The sequence below is a fragment of the Pipistrellus hanaki genome, assembly GCF_964339955.1.
Source record: "Pipistrellus hanaki genome assembly, chromosome: 1".
In the NCBI taxonomy this organism is placed as follows: domain Eukaryota; kingdom Metazoa; phylum Chordata; class Mammalia; order Chiroptera; family Vespertilionidae; genus Pipistrellus; species Pipistrellus hanaki.
In genome coordinates, this window is record NC_140503.1 from 63,480,818 (window position 1) to 63,498,892 (window position 18,075).

General features: G+C 49.8%; 1 protein-coding gene across 1 annotated transcript; it reads right to left on the minus strand.

The window, feature by feature from the left end:
* Positions 1–201: 201 nt before the first annotated feature.
* On the minus strand, positions 202–16,522 carry THBS1 (thrombospondin 1). The gene is made up of 22 exons (XM_084890786.1): positions 16,341–16,522; positions 15,683–15,777; positions 14,876–15,435; positions 13,948–14,023; positions 13,377–13,576; positions 13,146–13,268; positions 12,062–12,155; positions 10,491–10,664; positions 10,005–10,181; positions 9,545–9,718; positions 9,221–9,348; positions 8,968–9,120; positions 8,306–8,524; positions 7,752–7,859; positions 7,044–7,203; positions 6,770–6,888; positions 4,942–5,176; positions 4,525–4,752; positions 4,092–4,363; positions 3,595–3,692; positions 3,353–3,492; positions 202–2,247 (listed from the first exon to the last, which is right to left on the minus strand). The coding sequence occupies exons 2-22, from the start codon at positions 15,747–15,749 to the stop codon at positions 2,240–2,242; spliced, it is 3,513 nt and encodes a 1,170-aa protein (XP_084746912.1). The 5' UTR covers positions 15,750–15,777; positions 16,341–16,522; the 3' UTR covers positions 202–2,239.
* Between the last annotated feature and the right edge of the window lie 1,553 nt (positions 16,523–18,075).

Consider the following 18,075-nt stretch of genomic DNA (forward strand, 5'->3'; position numbering starts at 1 on the left):
TTTTGTTTTCTTTTTCTTTTTTCTTTTTTTAGCAACAGAATTAGATTTTGGAAAGGATTCAATAAATGGCATTAATAAAATGTGACATTTTATTAATATTCTTTTTGGGGACTATGTATGTCATACTGATTAAAGAATGGAATTTATCCATATTTCATAACATAAAGCCAATAGAGAACAAATAAGTGTGGATACAGGAAGTATAAATATAAATTTCCATATGTTTTATTGTTGTTCCTTGTACATAAGAAACAGTAATATACAACTTACACTGCTTTAAAATGTAAAATGGATAAAATGTACAAAAAAAAGCACATTCCTAGAAAAAGGTATTGGCAAATAGTAAAAACGGGGTGGGGCAAGCAAAACAAATCAAAAACAAAACAAAACCCAACAATTCTTCAATTCAGTGTGCAAACATTTTATAAAAATAGAAATACTAACTCTACAGGCAGTATTTCCTGATAAATTATTTAAATAGCGTATCTACACAATCTGAGATATCTATTCCAATGGCATTGAGAAAATAATTTATAAAAATAAAGCAATAGTATACAAGATGATAGAAAAAAAACATAACTTTCAGAAAATGTATTTAACATTTCAATGCTATTTCCTTACTGGGAATACTTTTCTGCAAAGAATTTTTATACTATGTACAACATTGACTTTTTTAGGTACTACAGTAGCATTAAGTTTGTTAGACACTTAAACTCTTTCTGCTTGAGCCAAAAGTTCTTTACTCAGTCACACAACAAATGAGGTAATATTTGTATGTAAGTTTCACCTTTGTCATTTTTTTCTTTTGGAAAAATGAAAAAATAATAAGCGTAGATGCTTTTCTTCTCCCTGGAAATAGGCACAAGGGATGGGGTAAAACAGTATCAAAGGCCTCATGGCTTTCTTTGCCATCTAAACGCACTTGCAAATGGACAGCCAACTAATCCCACTGGAAAAGACAAGAAATCCCGACTCATTTAAGCACAAAGCAAAGAGCAGCTCGCTACGCTGATTTTCCTCGTGCCCTTCCTTGCCCGAGATTGGCTGATAAAGCTCATACCTACTCTCACTTTCCATACAAAACCTAGGTTCCAGGTAGAACAGAGTTAATAAATAATCTGTATTTACAATCTTACAGTCATGAAGACTCAACAAAGGTGATATGGATAGTCCTTATGCTTCTTCCTGTTCCATGAAGTCTTTCAGACAAATTCTTCAGAGTAGGTGAAAAATAAATATTTTACATTGTAGAGTGTAAAAAAACCCAAAAACTACAGTCTAAAAGATTTAGAAAACTCCATGATATTCAGGAAAAAAGAGGAAAGGAATGTCTTAGTTGATAATTTTGTGCCTTTCTAACCATAAAAATACAAGCATGGCTGCCCCTCCCTTGGGAGGCAGCCTGGTGCTCTCTGAGATGGTAGGTTTTATTTTCCTGCTACATCTGCACAAGCTATATCTGGAACAAAACCGACAATTCCAGTGTAACTAGGCAGTGGCAGCCAGCACTGCCTTACACTCTGGTTTCATCCTGCCTCCCTATTCTGGTCACTACATGTGACATGTAAGGGGTGGGGATCCGAGAGGACAGAAGTCAGTCCTCCTCTCCCTCCCCTGCTTCTGTGTAAGTGCCAATCAGCTAACACTGGTCGGTCAGCATCATGGAATCCAGCAATAGCCTTTCAATCCCCTGAAAATGGTTTAGTATCAAATGTGTAACAGTTCTCCATATGTTCCCCATACAATCATCTCTTGGGTTTGTGCCTCCCCCAACCCCCAAGCTTTGGCCCTGCTCCCCCTATTCCCGAGGGAGTAGGTGAGGAGTGTTGTTGGCCAATGCCCGTGAGTCCTCCCTCCTCTGATGTGCCCGAAGGGGCTACTGAGTTCGTTGCTCAGAGAAGGCCTCACAATAGCAGCCTGCTCTGACCAAAGCTGGGTGGAGCTGGCACCTTCCCACTGAGGCAGGTGGATGCTTCTGCTTTTTTTCCAAAAAGCAGACCAAAGTCACTGTTTATATTCTTGCAAGATTCTCTTCTCGTTCAGAGGCTGAATGCTGGGTCTGATTGGGAAAACTGCATTTTTCTTGAGTCAAGTCACACGTTTTAGCAGTCCACACTGATGCAAGCAGAGAAAGAGGCAGCAGGGAGGCGTGATCCTGGGGGTTTCCTTAAGCCCATAGTTCCAGAAGGTGCAATACCAGCATTGGCTAGGGTCAGTCTTTTGATCAACAGTTGGAAGATTAGGAATCTGTTAAAGTAAACAAACACAGATATATAAATAAAAACTAATTCACAAAAGCATTGTTACCTTAATATCAGTTAAGGTATTAACAGCCTAGGTATAGCTCTACTTTTATAATGACAAAAGCATAATATAAGATGGCCAGCTTATAAAATTATGAGTTAACGTTATTGAACCCTGTTGCTAGGACCCTGGTTGGCAAACTGCGGCTGGTAAGTCACATGCAGCTCTTTGGCCCCTTGAGTGTGGCTCTTCCACTAAATGCCACGGCCTGGGCGAGTCTATTTTGAAGAAGTGGCGTTAGAAGAAGTTTAAGTTTAAAAAATTTGACTCTCAAAAGAAATTTCAATCGTTGTACTGTTGGTATTTGGCTCTGTTGGCTAATGAGTTTGCCGACCACTGTGCTAGGAGCTTGGTGCAGCTCGACCTTGCAGGCTTTGGGCTATGCTCTCTAAGACCTTCAGTGTTTGGGGTTGAGGGCATTTTATGTTAAACATTCAGACTCAAAGTTTATATCATAATTTAAATATGTTTTGAGTAAATGAACCATCTTTTTACTCTAATGCATCTTGTTGGCATCAGGCCTTGTCCCTGTAAACATTTATGAACCGCTTATTCTTTTGGCAGCCCCAGTGCCGGCCTCCATGAGGTTAGGTGGCCACAGAGCGAATGAGGACAGAGAAAAACAGCTTAGGTTCACAGTGGAAGTGAACATGCCACTGTGGAGGCAACACTCTCCCTTCCTTGTATGACAGGGGAAGAATGTGAAAGCAACTTGTACTGCCGAGGCACAGACAAAACTACGGGGAACATGTCAGGTGTTCAGTATTATCAGCGTGGCCTATGCGGGAGCCTGCCTGCGGTTTGCCTTCGCACTGCGTGTGAAGAGCACAGAGACTGCTAAGCAAATCAATATTGTTAACAAGACTCAGGATTTCATAAGCCACAGTTCATAGGCCTTATTTCATTTATATCGTGGTCTTCAACAGCAAACTACAGATGACCCTGCCTGTAAAACAGTCTTTCAATTCAACTCCCCCATAATTGGCATTGTCGGTGCCAGTCTGAATCAGAGATGCCCACTGTCCGTTCACTATAATGTTGCTCCTACCTCTGCATTCGTATTTCAGGTCGGAGAAGAACACCATTTCTTGAGAGAAGACAAACAGCCCGAGCCTACCACCAGCATAGGTTTTGTCGTAGATGGGTCCCGAGTCGGCCATGATTTTCTTCCCTTCATACATCACCACTCTGCAGGGAGAAAGGAAATGTCGTTAGCGACACCCCTGGGTTCGTCTCTTCCTTCCTGCCATTGCTGGGACTGTAAGTGAAATGCAATGAGTGCCATCTTACCGAATGAAGCCAGTCTTTGGCCTGTGGCTGAGACGCCATCTGTAGGCGGTGAAATCTTTCCAGCCAATGTGACGAGGGTCATGCCACAGGGTGCGCACCTGCAGAAGGTAAGGTTGAGACCATGATGAGGTTTATGTTTCATTCTGTGGGAATGAAAAGTGCCCAGCTGACCTATGCTAGAGGGCTGAGACGCAGGATTTCTCTAAGGCCTCTTCCATGTGAATTGTGCCCTTGAATGCTCATGTGAAGTAGAAAGGGAGAAGAGAAAGAGCAGAGCCTCTTTGTTTGAAGAGACTAAACTGCCTTTGGACCTGAAGGGTAACTTGTTATGGCGAGCTCCCCTCTCAGACAGTTATGGCTTACGGAGCAGAGCTCAGTGCTGCAGCGGATGGTGGGGACGTGATTTCTAAGACTCCCTGAGCCCCGGTCAAAGCACAGCATCCCTCGTGCTGGTCAAGCCCCCGCTCCCTCCCTCCCTCCCGCAGGGTTGTTCCTACCTGGCCAGGGGTGTTGCCCGTGTGCCACAGCGCATTCCGCAGGTGCTCGCCAGGCCCGGTGGTGGAGTTCACGACTTTCACCGAGAGGCCCGAGTACCCCTGAGCCCTGGTGGGGTTGACGTCCCAGTAGGACTGGGTGATCTGCTTCCACATCACAACATAGAAGCGGCTGCTGGACTGGTAGCCAAACACAAACCCGGCATAGTCATCGTCCCTTTCGGTGTTGATGAAGAAGGTGCCGCTGAAGTCCACAGCATTAAATGTATCATAACCTGGAAGGTGAGTGAGGCCAGACCCAGGTCAAAAATGGCAGCTGTCAGAAGGTTTTCCATCCCGTTCCCAGACATCCTAGTATCCATAGGGTACTGCCAGGTTTTACATTTGCTGCTTTCCCACATATGCTAGCCTGTTGTGCAAAGAACTCACTACTCACCCACGGCAAGTCCAGGATCACAGTTGACCGTCTGGACAAGCTCTTTGCCCTGATGGCGTACCACCCAGTTAGGGTCGTTTTGGGATGTCCCTTTGGGGTCCAGAGGAATCATCTGGAATTGGCGGAAATCGGTCTCACTGATATCAGTGTTTTCAGGACAGATGTCATCGATGTCTGGCACATTGTCATCGTCAAAGTCATCTTTGCAAGCATCACCTCGACCATCACCTGAGTGAGAAAGGCAAGAGTTCAGTGAGATTCTGAAACACTGTCATTACTGGTGTCAGGAACTCCCATTTTGTCAAAGTGGAAGTTAGTCTCTTCATCCTCCCGTGTGCATTCAGCTTTGTGTTTGTGTCCTCAACCTAGGGGGCCCTGGTCTCAGTTCCTCTCTTAGAAGGTGGCTCCCTGACTCACCGTCGGAGTCCTTCTGGTCAGGATTGGGCACGAGCCTGCAGTTGTCCCTGTCGTCGGGAATGCCGTCATTGTCGTCGTCATGGTCGCAGGCGTCTCCCCTGCCGTCTTTGTCGTGGTCGGCCTGGTTGGCGTTGGCCACGTAGGGACAGTTGTCCCGGTTGTTCTGGTGGCCATCTTCGTCAATATCCTGATTGTTGTCACAGGTGTCTCCAATGAGGTCCGAGTCAGAGTCAAGCTGGAGAGAGAAACAGAGGGTAAGTTGAGGTACAAGTTATTAATGTTAATGATAACTTATGGAAAATTCAATAATGTTTGATGTGGCCGGTAGAGTTTCAAGTCTATATGCTATCCCAAAAGACAGTAATAGTAACACATTTTAAGTTTTTCCCCTTAATCCTTGTTTTCATATGAAAATTTGAAAAGGGATTTTTAAGAGTTTAAAAAAATATAAAACATTCTAAATAAAATTAAATAGAAGGCATTATTCACTAAGGATGAAATGCAATGTTAACTTCTTCTATCTTAATGTTAAATGGAATCTTTAGGTACATTTTATTATTTTTCCATTGGAGGATTTCAATTGTAAATTTGTTGACATGTCAACTTCTACTCTTGGCCATCAAGTCATGGAAACATGGCACTTTTTTTAATGCATACTAGGTAACTCATATGGTAGGATCATTTGGTTTCTTTTATTTTTAGTTATTTGGTTTTATAGATCTAGTCCATAAAGACTATCATCTGTTGGCTGAGATAAAGTCAAAACTAAGACTTTTCAAAACTATATTTCTCAGAGTCCTTTTACATTATCCAGTGTGCATGGGATGCTTAAAGATCATTTATACGCAAACTGGAATTTTTCTTGCTCTTAGTAAGGTTTTTATATGATGCCTGAATTTTGTTATCAATTTGATCACAGTCTGAGGAACCAAAAACTCATCCAGGGAGGTTAAATGATATTGAAAACATTTAATTTATGGTTAGACCCAATCTCAAAATATGACTCTCATTATCATTTGGTCAGAAAAGCCATATCAGATCATGCACACTTTTCCCATTATAGCCCCAAAGCTCTTTATCTTGTTGCCTTTGTTTTACAGGACCTCATAAGAGCAAATACTAGGAGGAAAAAGCTGTATTTCTCATATCTTGAATCTTATAAAAATATTTCGATTTTAAAAAGCTGGTTTCTAACTTTCCAGAACAATGCATTTTAGAAGAAACAAAAAAAACAACAAAACACCTTAACTTTTGTACTTAAGACAATAACTATGGGCAACTGCATGGAAAGAAAAACTTTCAGCATGGAAACTGTCCTGGCTAATGTCTGTCTGTAGCATGCCCCAGCATGGGTGGAGAGTGATACCTGATTTCAGTGCCAAGCACTTTTGAAGAATGAAATATTGCCTGTTTGGGGGAAGTAGTTTTAGTTTGATGATTTTCTTCCAGCTAGATTACACCATTAGCCATGAAAATAGTTATTTTGCTTCAGGGTATTTCTTTTATCTCTTAGTCTTAAATATGATTAACATACTAGAGCTGTCAGATTTTGACTCTGAATAATTTATCTTAATGGTATTTCATGCGGAACAAGTCCCGCAGACCTTCTTGTATAAGACAAGACTGCAGTTACAAGACTGCCATGCTGATGATCGATGGGACTCTGCCAGGAGACCCCATCAGGCAAACTATGTACCTAAAGACATTGTGATTGGCTACGGGATCACGGAGAGCCGTGGGAACGACAGTGTATGCACTCTCCTTTTCGTAGGCCTAGAACGGGACATTCCAATACTTGACTGAGAGATTCTGAGGGGAGGCCACCTACCTGGTCTGGATTATGTTCCAGAGGGCAGTTGTCACACTGATCTCCAACCCCATCCAGGTCGGTGTCCTTCTGGTCCACATTGTAGACATACTTGCAGTTGTCTCGCTCATTGAGGATACCTGCAGAGAATAGGACAAATGAGGTAAGTCTCCGCCTTGGTTGTTTCAACAAAACTGCACAACCTGGAGAACAGCCAGGGCTGGAGAGCAACCACTCAATAGCTGAGTGAGGTCACCGCTGCCTGGGGGCCTGCTGGAGCCAGGGAGGGCCTCACCGTCCCCGTCGATGTCGACCGCGCAGGCGTCTCCCTCCCCGTTCTTGTCCGTGTCGGCCTGGTCGGGGTTGTGGTTGTAGGGGCAGTTGTCACAGCGGTCGCCCACGTCATCTCTGTCGTAGTCATACTGGGCTGGGTTGTAATGTAACGGACAGTTGTCCTGGAAAGAGAAGAAATAGAGCATTTTACAACATTGTCTGTGAAACGAGCTCAAAGCTCAAACCACCTGCATCCTATAAAACTGCAAATATCTGCAACAGTCCTTTCCGACCAAATGGCTATACTGATGGAGCACTCGGTGTAAAATGTTCACTGCAGAAGTTAAAAACCGCGAGATCATGAAGGAAACACGGATTCCTGGGGACTCTTAAGTCAGTGAGATGTAAATGTAAGCTCATCTCAGTTCTCGGTAGTCCCCAAGTAGATGTTACTGTAATTTAGATAAAACATTTCAGATGACTCTGGGGAGCCAAGTGTCATTTGTTTATTTATGGGTTATCTTGCTCCAATGGGGTGAAGGAAGGTTGTGATGAAAAACATAACCCTTATTTAAAAGTTCTCGTGGCAACATTTATGTCCTCAAACTATCCTAGATACCAGTTTGGTATATTTTTCCTTGTAACTTTAAAAAATTCAGTGAGTCTGAAAGTGTTGCATGCTGTTACTGGACAGGAAAGATGGCAGAGGAGTGGAAGACACCACTCTTACCCTGTCATCCGGGATTTTATCATTGTCATCATCGTCGTCACAGGCATCGCCGATTCCGTCCTTGTCGTAGTCCTCCTGCCCGGAGTTGGGAAGGTTGGGGCAGTTATCCTGGAAAGAGAAGACGCTCATTGTAGCCGCAGTCCGCACGCCCTCGCTCAGCTCACACATGGAAGCACTGGATGCTACTCGGTAACAACATACATTTTTTATGGGAAGGCAAAAATTTGAACATTTTCTTGGGGGGTAGACATAGAATTTGTATAAATGCTCTCGGCTCTGTACATGCTGGGAACACAAGCCACAGTCTGCTGGTGTCTGGTCGGGACGTGAACATTTCTTTGGACAGAATAACGGACTGTGGGACACACGTGCCAAAGGGCCGCCCTGGCCACATTGCCGGTCCCGGGAGCTTTACTATGATGGAGAGTTAGTGCTCTGCCTTTGGGTGACCTGATCCTTCAGTTTTATTTGCAGATTTAAAATCCTCTCGCCGACTCGATTCCCTGGGCCAGGCTGCTGTGCCCTCCGGGAGGTGTGTGGGGGAGCGGGCTTACCTTCTTGCAGTGGTAGGTTGCGTTGGCCACGCACACCAGGTCCTCGTTGGGCCAGCCGTCCAGGTCGGAGTCCTCCCCGCAGATGATGCCGTTGCCCGCGTAGCCGGGCTTGCACTCGCAGCGGTACATGGGGTCGCTGTAATGGCCCAGGTAGTTGCACTTGGCGTTGCTGTTGCAGTCGTGGGTCCCGTCCGTGCAAGGGTTGCGGGGTTTGCACACCTGAGAGGACAACATCCTGATGTTAGCGCAGAGCCTTCAGGCGTCTCCAGATACGGCAGAAACAAGAAGAACCCAGGTCCCTGTCAGCTCCGAAGAGACGGGCTCCATGGGGAAGGGCGTGGGTCACTTCTGTCCTTCTCCCCAGCCACACCCCCACCCCGTGGCTGTTCCGGCTATGGGGTAACACCACTTTATGTGTTTTTCCTGAAATGGCTCAGCACCACTCCTCACAAGTTACTCCAGAGCAGCATTGCAAATCTGATGGACTCTCCTGCTGCTGCTGGACTTACAACCGATTCTCTAGTCCTGGTTCTTAAAAGGCTGGATTGTGCGTTCACGCCTCCCGGTTTTTTGTGACGGTGATGCAATGACATTCTCCCTTTTTTGGTTGTTCCCCCTGAAGGCCCCCTCCTTCACGCTGGCCCGGCGTCCGGCCCACGTACCTGCTTGTTGGCAGTGGCCTGCTCCACGCCCCGGCCGAAGGGCTGCGGGCCGGTGAAGCGCGGCGGGCAGGGCAGGCAGTTGTAGCCGGGGTCCGTGTTCTCGCACCTGTGCTCGCCGTTGTGGCTGAAGCAGGCGTCGGGCACCAGGGCGCACTGGGGGAGAAATGACAGTTTGCTTCACGTTCAGGGAACACTGTCCGGGGAACGAGTGGGGCAGGCTCCCTGCTTTCCTCCGGCAGCATCGGCTCCTCACCTCGTCAATGTCTTGGCAGTGGATGCCATCTCCACCGTAGCCTGGGGGGCAAGCGCCGCACTTCCAGCTGCCATCAGGGTAGCTGGTGCACTTGGTCCCAGCAAAGCAGGGGTTGGACAGGCATCCGTCTGCGACAAGAGAACAGGGAAATGGTTGGTCTACGCTGCTGCTAACTGCCGTCCTGGTCACCAAAAATTCCACACGAGGTAAGATCCTATAGGGTCTACGTGAGTGATAACCTGAGGTTATGTTGTTCACCTGGCATTCTGTTAAAAGACCATCCCCCCCGCCCAGGGCGGTTCTGTCCGGGGCTGCACGACTCACCAATGGGGCAGTCCTGCTTGTTGCAGATCTGGTTTTCTGTCACGTCGCCAACGCAGTCCTTGCCTCCAAACTGGGGGGCGGGGTTGTTGCAGAGCCGGCTGCGTGTCTGCACCCCTCCTCCACAGGTGACCGAGCAGATGTCCCACGGTGACCAGGGGCCCCAGCCTCCGTTGACTGTCAGAAAGCAAACCACATGCAGATGTTAAGGTCCCCCGCGAACACTGCGTCTGCCACAGAAGACTCCCCTGAGTTGGTTCAGGAAACCCTGCTACCCTGACACATGAAGAATGTGTGGGAAGAGGCCGAGTTTGAAATGGTTTCCTTTCTGTTTTTCATTAAGAGAGACTGCTGAGCATGGAGGAATTTGTTTGTTTCTCCAGAGAGTAACCTTTCCCCTCCACGACCCACTGAGCAGCGAGGTCAGGTGCCAGGCCACCAGCGGGGCGGGCTGCTCACTCACTTGGGCAGGCGTCTCTGGAGCAGGCCTTGGTCTCCCGGGCTTGGCCTTCACACGGTCTCCCGTTCATCTGGGGGCTGGGCGAGTTGCAGAGCCGGATCCTTGTGATCACGCCGTCGCCGCACGTCACAGAGCACGATGACCACGGGGACCAGTGGCTCCAGCCGCCGTCCTGCTTGACTGAAGCACAAAGCGGGTGGTTACTGGGGGCGCGCCGCAAGCCAGCTCCTGAGCTGGCCGCTTTAACTGCGTTATCTAACTAAATTCCTCCACCGGGAACCATCACCATCCCCCTTTGCAGATGAGGAAAGTGTGTGTGTGTTGGGGGAAAGATGAATTGTGCTCAAGCTTGACCAGGTAACATGGTGGGACTAGGCTTCTGACCCAGAGTCTAGAACCCGTGCCCTGAGCCTCTGTGCTTTGGAGTTGCTTGTGGTGAGGACAAGACCAGGTCAGCTCTCCCCTTTCCCCAGTGGCCCGGATGCTCACATCGCTTATCGCACTCCTGGATGTGGCAGGTCCGCGTCTGGACGGAGGAGCCCTCGCACCGGTTGTTGAGGCTGTCGCAGGAGCGGCCGCGCTGCTGGATCCCGTTGCCGCAGGTCGCCGAGCAGGAGGTCCACTCGGACCACGGGGACCAGCCATCGTCCGCGGAGTCGCTGGCTGCGGAGGGAACAGGCTTGTTTGTGTGTGGTCATTAAGACTGCTCTTCAGACTGCTCTGTTCAGGACTTCCTTCCCTCGCCAGAGGGTGGAACGCAGTCTGTTTCTTAGGCCAATAGCCCAGGGGTTTATCCCAGGCCACTGTGGGCACTGCATGGGGTGTTGGAATGCCGGCCTGGGTCAGCACAGCTCTGCCTTCCCCCACTGCGCTCTTCTGTTCATGTTGCCTCCTTTCCCCTCTCTTTGCATTTCAAATGAGTTTCCCTTTCCTGGCTGGTAGGCATGTCCAGCCTCAGACTTCCAAGAACACCAGACTTTCGGGCAGCTCAGAGGAGCCCTTCTGAATTTTAGGGGACTCACTGCCCATGCGTCTGACAGGTGAGCTTGGAGGCAGCTCAGCTGCTTTTGGCTCCGGGCTCCACCTCGGTCATGAGGTTCATCCGTGTGCTGCTCCCTCACCTTAGCACTGGGGGCCTTCTCTGCACACATTTTTACAGGAGGAGCGTGTGTTTGTTTACCCTGTGCCCAGGCACCATGGCTACAATCACACCGAGCTGTATCAGACACAGATAGAGAACTTGTTTTCTCTTGCCATCAGTTGGAAGTTTTCCTGGCAACCCCTGGTTCAAGTTCAAAACTCCGCTGGTCCCCAGCTAGCTCTGTTTCCCTTAACCCACACCTGAAGCGAATGCTGAATGGAAATAGATATGCAAATGATCGTTACTGCGCCAGTATTGGGAATAGGATCCCTGGGCGGGGCTGGTGATCCTGAGCTGTGACCAGTGTGTGTGGGTGGAGGGGTGTTTGCAGGGCAAGCGCTACTTTCCTGTTTTATTTCTTATCTTTGTTGTGATGAATCATTTTTATGACTTGTACTACTGCATTCAACATTATCTCAGCACAGTGATAGTAACAAAAACCAGGGCTAGGGTGCCATGGAACAATGTAGTGCCCTTTTTCTTTGGTACCCTAAAACTCTCACTGCTGTTTCTCTGCTAGGCCTCCTGCCCTTACAGATAAATTAGATAGGACTTTTGGCACAATTAAGTCCAATGCTTGCACTTAATAGACCATCAATTTTCTGGTGAGCAGATTTTCCTTAACCAAATTCTAGAAGCAGTCTAAGAACTTGGAATTACTGCTGCTATAAATCCCATCTCTCTATTCCTCAAAGCATACAATTGGGATCAATAAGCTATACCAAGATTATGATTGCCCATGTTGTAATTTAGTCATAATGGCGTTTTTGGTTCTACACAGCAAACAAGCCACCAGGTGGCCAGATGCTGCAGCAAAAAGCTGAATGAAAACATGTGATGGACATGGGGGTGGGGGCCCAGCGTTTATGCAGAGCTGACTGAGTCACCGAAGAATGGCTACACAGCTTTGGGAACTTACGCCAACACCGAGGGCAGCATTCTCCATCAGGAACCGTGGCATTGGAGCAGGGCATTATCGGGCAGGACACTTTTTTGCAGATGGTAACTGAGTTCTGCAGAGCAAGAGGGAGGAAGAAACGGGTTACCGGACATACTGCAAGCAGAAGCTTCCATACGATAACATTTCAGTCCCTCAATGAATGGTCAGGGCTGCATGTGCTCTGCTGGAATGGTTTCGATAGAAGGGCTGTCTTATTTGCAGCCACCAGTATTGTAGACAGAGTTTTGTACTAGTTACTCGTCACTCCACTCCTTGGAGAGTTCTTTCTTAATTGCTACTTAGTCAGTGGTGAAGACTTCATCCATAGAGAATCACAAAATATAAGTCAAATCAATTAAATTACACCTGAGATTGAGCTCCTAAAACTCAGCTGATACCTTTAAATTTAAAAATTATTATCTCCATGGGGAAAAGCAGACCAGCGAGCATATTTCCCCCCTCATGTATAGATCTGGCTTTATATTACGTTGGAGAAGAATGGGAATAAAGATGGCTCCAAAATCCAGTCCGTGATTTGTATTTAAGCTTGATTTTGCTTGAGCCAGATGAACCCCCAAACTCACCTGCCAGGGGCACTGGGGAGAGCTAGGGTGACACACTCTGGGGCAGGGCCAGCTGAGCTGAGGGGACCATGGAGTCCTGACAATGGCGGGCTGAGTTACAGTCTGACAGTGTGTACTGAGTTAAAAGAACCTCCTTGTCATAGCTGAATACAAATCAGGGCTGGGGAAAAGGCTGTTCCACCTGGCGCTATTCACCTGACATTCAACACTTAGTCTCTGAAATACAGCAGGCCAATTACTCTGATGTTTTAGGTTTGTTCTTTTAGACACTGAGCCTGGGGTATAACTTTGGAAAACTCCATGAGAGTTTAAAGAAGATTTATAGATGTCATACCTGCATCTCAGACAGACACACACACATTTGGAATCAGGCCACGGAACATAAAAAGAGCTTGTGTGGCCAACTGGGCATTTCCTCAGAGGCTGCGGCTTCAAACACATGCCATCGATTTGCATTTCAGTTTGTGAAGAGCCCTTACCTGGCAGCGGCACTCGGTGCAGCTATCCACAGTCCACTCATCGTTATTCCTGTACTGAACGCCGTTGTGGTAGCAGAGGGGGGGCTGCCTCAGCTCAGTGGCCAGCTCTTTGTTCTCTTCCATCTGAAAGGGGGAGAAAGGTCGTGAGTGTCTAGTCGTACAGGATCACATACATGAAAGGCTACGCCTGCAGGGGCTCACGCTCCAGGGCGGGGGCTGGAGGCCACTGACCACTTTGCGGATGTTGTCCTGCAGTGTGGTCACGATGGTGCGCAGGCCCTTCAGCTCCAGGATCATGCTGGACAGCTCGTCACAGGAGATGCCGCAGATGGCCTGCAGGTCCTTTGTCTTGTGGCCAATGTAGTTGGTGCGGATGGCGGGGCTGGACCCATTCACCACGTTGTTGTCAAGGGTGAGGATGGCATTGGTAGCTGCCAAGGAGCAAGCACACACAATGAGGAAAGGAGCAGACAGTGCTCTCACCGGAGTTCCTATTGAAGACATTTCACTTGGGGCGAGGGATGCAGGTGGAGGCTGTGTGTGTGTGGTGTGTGTGTGTGTGTGTGTGTGAGAGAGAGTGTGTGTGAGTGTGTGTGAGTGTGTGTGTGTGTGTGTGTGTGTGTGTGAGTGTGTGTGTGTGTGTGTGTGTGTGTGTGTAATAGCCTTCTAAGGTCACTTTTATATACCTCTTATCATGTTATCCAGGGTAATTTACACACAACCAACACTGTTTGTTTCTTAGCTTTCTTTAAGTGGAATCCCCCAATTTCCCCATGTACCCTAAAAACAGAAGGGCACTCACATCTGGAGCAGCCTTTGTTCCTGAGGACGTCTTCTGGTGTGGTTCCAAAGACAAACCGCACGTTCTGCAGCACCCCCTGTGGGCAAAGCACACACGTTACTTGCAGAGTGTCCGGGAGGGGCGTGGGAGGAAAAGCACACAGTAACATTCTAGAAGTTTGAAAGAGCTCCCTTTGAAGGTCACTAGGTCAAGATAACACAGCAACATAAATTGCCAAACAACTCCAACATCTTAATTGTGTCTTCTGCCAAGTCTTCAGTGTTTTACAAAGAATTCCGTTATCAGCCCACTGGGGTCCACAGGAAGTGGAGTCTGATCAGTATGGCCGAGGATAGAATGACAGTCTCCGTGTCAGAGAGTTTAAGGTGGGAGTTTCAAAGCCGCAGCTGCAAAGAGCTAGAAGTTTAACCAGAAAAAGGAGCTGCAGCAGCAAATCACCACTAACTTTAACCTTTTATCTGAGACCCGCCACATCCCCATGAGGGATCAAATAGCAAAGTGGTATTTATTCTGCTCAAACAAAGTATCCACTTCAAGCAATATTACAGTCGGTTGGATGCATTTGAAATAAGTTTTATTCTTGAGAAGAGTATAAGAAGAAACTAAGCTATTATAGGAAAATCACTCATTTCCTTTGGTGGCTTTCAAAGTGGGGTCCCCAGAAGGCCCCCACCCACATCAGCTTCAGCTGGCACTGCTTAGAAAAGCGAATTATCACGCCCCAGCCCAGATCTACTGGACCTGAAACTCTGCGGGTTTCAGGGGGCAGCAGTAAGACTTCCAGGCGACCCTGGAACTGCCTAAAGCTGAAGCACCACTGCTTCAGTCCACAGGCAGTACTTCCCACCCTGGAACCCCTGCCTCTCCTGCTACTGCCCCCCTGACAGAGAAGCTGGCCAGAGGCCAGGAATCAGAGAAGTGGCCTCACCTGGAAGTTGTCGTTGGCACCCCCTTTGGCGACGCGGAGTCTGGCGATGCTGGCCAGGTCCCTGGTGAAGATGCTCTGGATGGGGGCGTCGAGCTCGGCGCTCTCCATCTTCTCGCAGTCGATGTACAGCTGGGCCCGGTCCTCCTGCACGAACAGGGTGATGCTCTTCCACTGGCCGGTGGCCAGGAGCGCCTCTTCCACCGACACCACTTGCTGCTTGCCCTGCACGGCCACGCTCAGGTCCAGGGTGCCGGCTTTGCCGTTGGAGACCACGCTGAAGACCTGGCCGGAGTGGTCCTTCCGCTCCACGGCCAGCAGCGTGCCGCGGGTCTTCTTCATCTGCCTCAGGGAGGCCAGCAGGAGGAAGCCCTTCTCCGCACGCACGGCGTCCACCAGGTCTTGGAACTTGTGGTCGGGCACCGGGGGGATCAGGTTGGCATCCTCGATGCGGAAGGCTGGGCTGGAAGGGTCAGGACCCTTCACCAGTCGGAGCCCAGGGCCCTTGCGGGAGGTCCCGGTGAGCTCGAAGACGTCAAACACGCTGTTGTCTCCCCTGGACTCTGTAAGGAGCGGGACACACTGTGAGCTTTCTAGACGGTGGCCGGGGTGGGGGTGAGGGGGGTGGGTGGAGGGCTCGGCTCTGAGGGATGGGGCCAGAGGGACAGTGTGGAAACCACGGAAAGGGAATCCCGATGTTCAGTCAGGGCTTAGGGAGAAATGGGAGAGGAGAGCTGGGAGGGAGGCACAGCTGGGGTAACCGGCACCCCCTCCGCTTCCCTCCCCCTCAAAGGTATTCCACAGACTCACCTGGAATGCGGCTGGAGCCACACGCATGCAACAGGAACAGGATGCCGAGTCCCCAGGTGAGCCCCATGGCGGAGCTGCTGTGCCCAGCGGGGAGCCTGCAGCGGGAAGCAGAGCCCAGGGTGAGAAGTGGCAAAGCAGGGAGTGGGGGAAACCGGGAGCTGGGCATGGGGCCGGTCCCTGGGGACCCCCTAGCCCCACATTTGCTGGATGAGGGAGAATAGAATGTACTTTGGAGCGGGCATCAGGAAGAAAGTGAGAGATGAAGGCAAGAGACCGGGGTTTTAAAGTGGTGTGTGTGTGTGTGTGTGTGTGTGTGTGTGTGGTGCGCACAAACGCCAACAATCTGGGGGGTTTCCTTGGGAAGGTGAGGAGTAAACAGCAGGACCAGAATATGTAGTCTGGGGGTCCGGGGAGGACATGGGGATGTGAACTCCTTCTCTAGAGAACTGATAGAAAGGTTTAGGGGTAACTTAGAGAATAGAATAAAATCTTGGGGAACCCTGAGAAGTGGTTTGTGAACCTAGAGCTGGAGAATATATCTCTGAAGCTCTTCCACCAGAGGAGACCCCCAGCAGCGGGAGGGACAGGATGGGGTCCGAAGTCTCTTGAGGGGCTGGAGCCCGGGGTGGATGAGGGCAGCGCTGGGAGACCCCCTTACCTGAGTGCTCAGGGCGCAGCGGCTCCAAGTGGCGAGTGGCAGCGAAGGCGCCGAGTCCTGGAGAGCGCAGCGCCGGCCCGGGAGGCGGCGGCGGCGGCGGCGGGTGAAGGCTGCGGGGTTCGCTGCGGGGAGGCTCCGGGAGCGGGTCTGCGTCTGGGTCTGGCTGGCCGCTGCGCTGCAGTGACCGGAGCCGCGGAGCCCGTGCTTATAAAGCGGCGCTCACATTCCTGGGCGCGCGGCGGGCCAATGGGAGGCGGCCGGGCAGGAAGCGGGAGGGGGGCCGTCTGGTTCCTCTCTCCTCCCCCCGCCGCACAACTTTCCAGCTAGAAAGTGACGGGGGGAGGCGGGGGCCGGGCTCGGGGAGCCCTGGAACTTCTCAGAAAAGAGGTTCCCTGCCCACGCGGCTAGGCGCACGGGTTGAACGCTTTGGCTCTTGCGCCACGCAGGCTGGTGCGCTCCCTGCGAGTGTCCCAACCGGGGACTGTCCCCGGCCAGCCCCGCGGGGGGCTCTCAGTCACACCCGGCTCCCTGGGTCCGCTTGCAAAAAAGAGGGGAGGGGGTACAACAGAGTCACTGGGACTAAGAGAGACCCAGGGGTTAAAGAGGTTCCAGCTTACATACGTGGTGACCCTCATCCACCCATGCTGGAGGGATGGGGAGCCACGCGTCGTGCGCTCCAGCCCCCGCCTGCCCTGGTCCTGACCCCCCAGGGGAGGTGCGCGCCTTGGGCTGTCAAGGCGGAGGGCAAAGCTCGCATTCACGCTGCAGTGCCTGGCCGCCCGATCCCTGGCTTCTCCCGCTGGCCACGGCGCTTACACGGCTCGCCGCTTGGGGGCGGTATGCGTATTCCGATCAAGGGACCTGTGAGGGCAACTTCTTTCTAGTCAGGAATGTGAGGGAGCTCGTCTCCAGCTCCCCCAAGCCAGAACTGAAATTGTCTTGAAAAACAGTTTTTTTGTGTCCACTCGTGCTTCTTAACGTGACTCCTGGTTGGAGGGTTTGCAGAACCATCTGGCTTCAGAGTCTTAAACTATTTACAGAACAGACTCACAGAGTCATAAATTGCCCTCTGCCTATTATTATTTTTTTTTTATTTCCTCCCCCCCCCCCCTCCCCTAAACGTTCTTTTCATTTTTCGGCTCCCGAAACCGAGGTGTGGGTTACATTTCTGTGGGTGCACCAATTGCCATGAGCGCTGCCTCATAAAGCGTCTGTCATTGGAAGTCTGGTCTCTGAGCCACTGTCCCAAGCCAGCATGACTGCAGCTGCCTGGAATTCCATTCATCTCTCTGGGCCGGGGTGTCCGGCAGCCACACTTCCCTGCTGTGGTCCCCTGGCCTGAGACACAGGGCACAGGCTGGGAAAGCCCCGGGGTTCACCTCCCGACTCAGCACACGGACCTGGCAGGACTCCTAATTGCTGGAAACACCCACGAGTTTACATTCATCACGCAGCAATTTCACTTTTTGCGTGTGGGAGTGTTGTGTGACAAGGTGCATGTGTGTGTGTGTGTGTTACCGAGTGAGCGCTTTCTAGTTGCTCAATAGACATCAAGTGTTTCTAGAAGATGACAAGTATGTTTCTAAGACACACGTTTGTTTTGTTGCTTAAGTAATAACTAAACCCCATGGTCAGAGAGGTTTCACATGTTGAGGGGCAGAAATAAAAGTCTCTATCAGATGATTAGTCAAATCAGATGCCTGCTGTGGAAGTCATAGGTAATGACTCATCCGAA

Coding starts and splice junctions, on each gene's coding strand:
- THBS1 (XM_084890786.1), bottom strand. CDS start 15,749: ATGGGGCTCACCTGGGGACTCGGCATCCTGTTCCTGTTGCATGCGTGT. Junction 14,024..14,875: donor GTGCCAACGACAACTTCCAG/GTGAGGCCACTT, acceptor CTTTGCCCACAG/GGGGTGCTGCAGAACGTGCG. Junction 9,719..10,004: donor CTCCAGAGACGCCTGCCCAA/GTGAGTGAGCAG, acceptor GCTTTCTGACAG/TCAACGGAGGCTGGGGCCCC.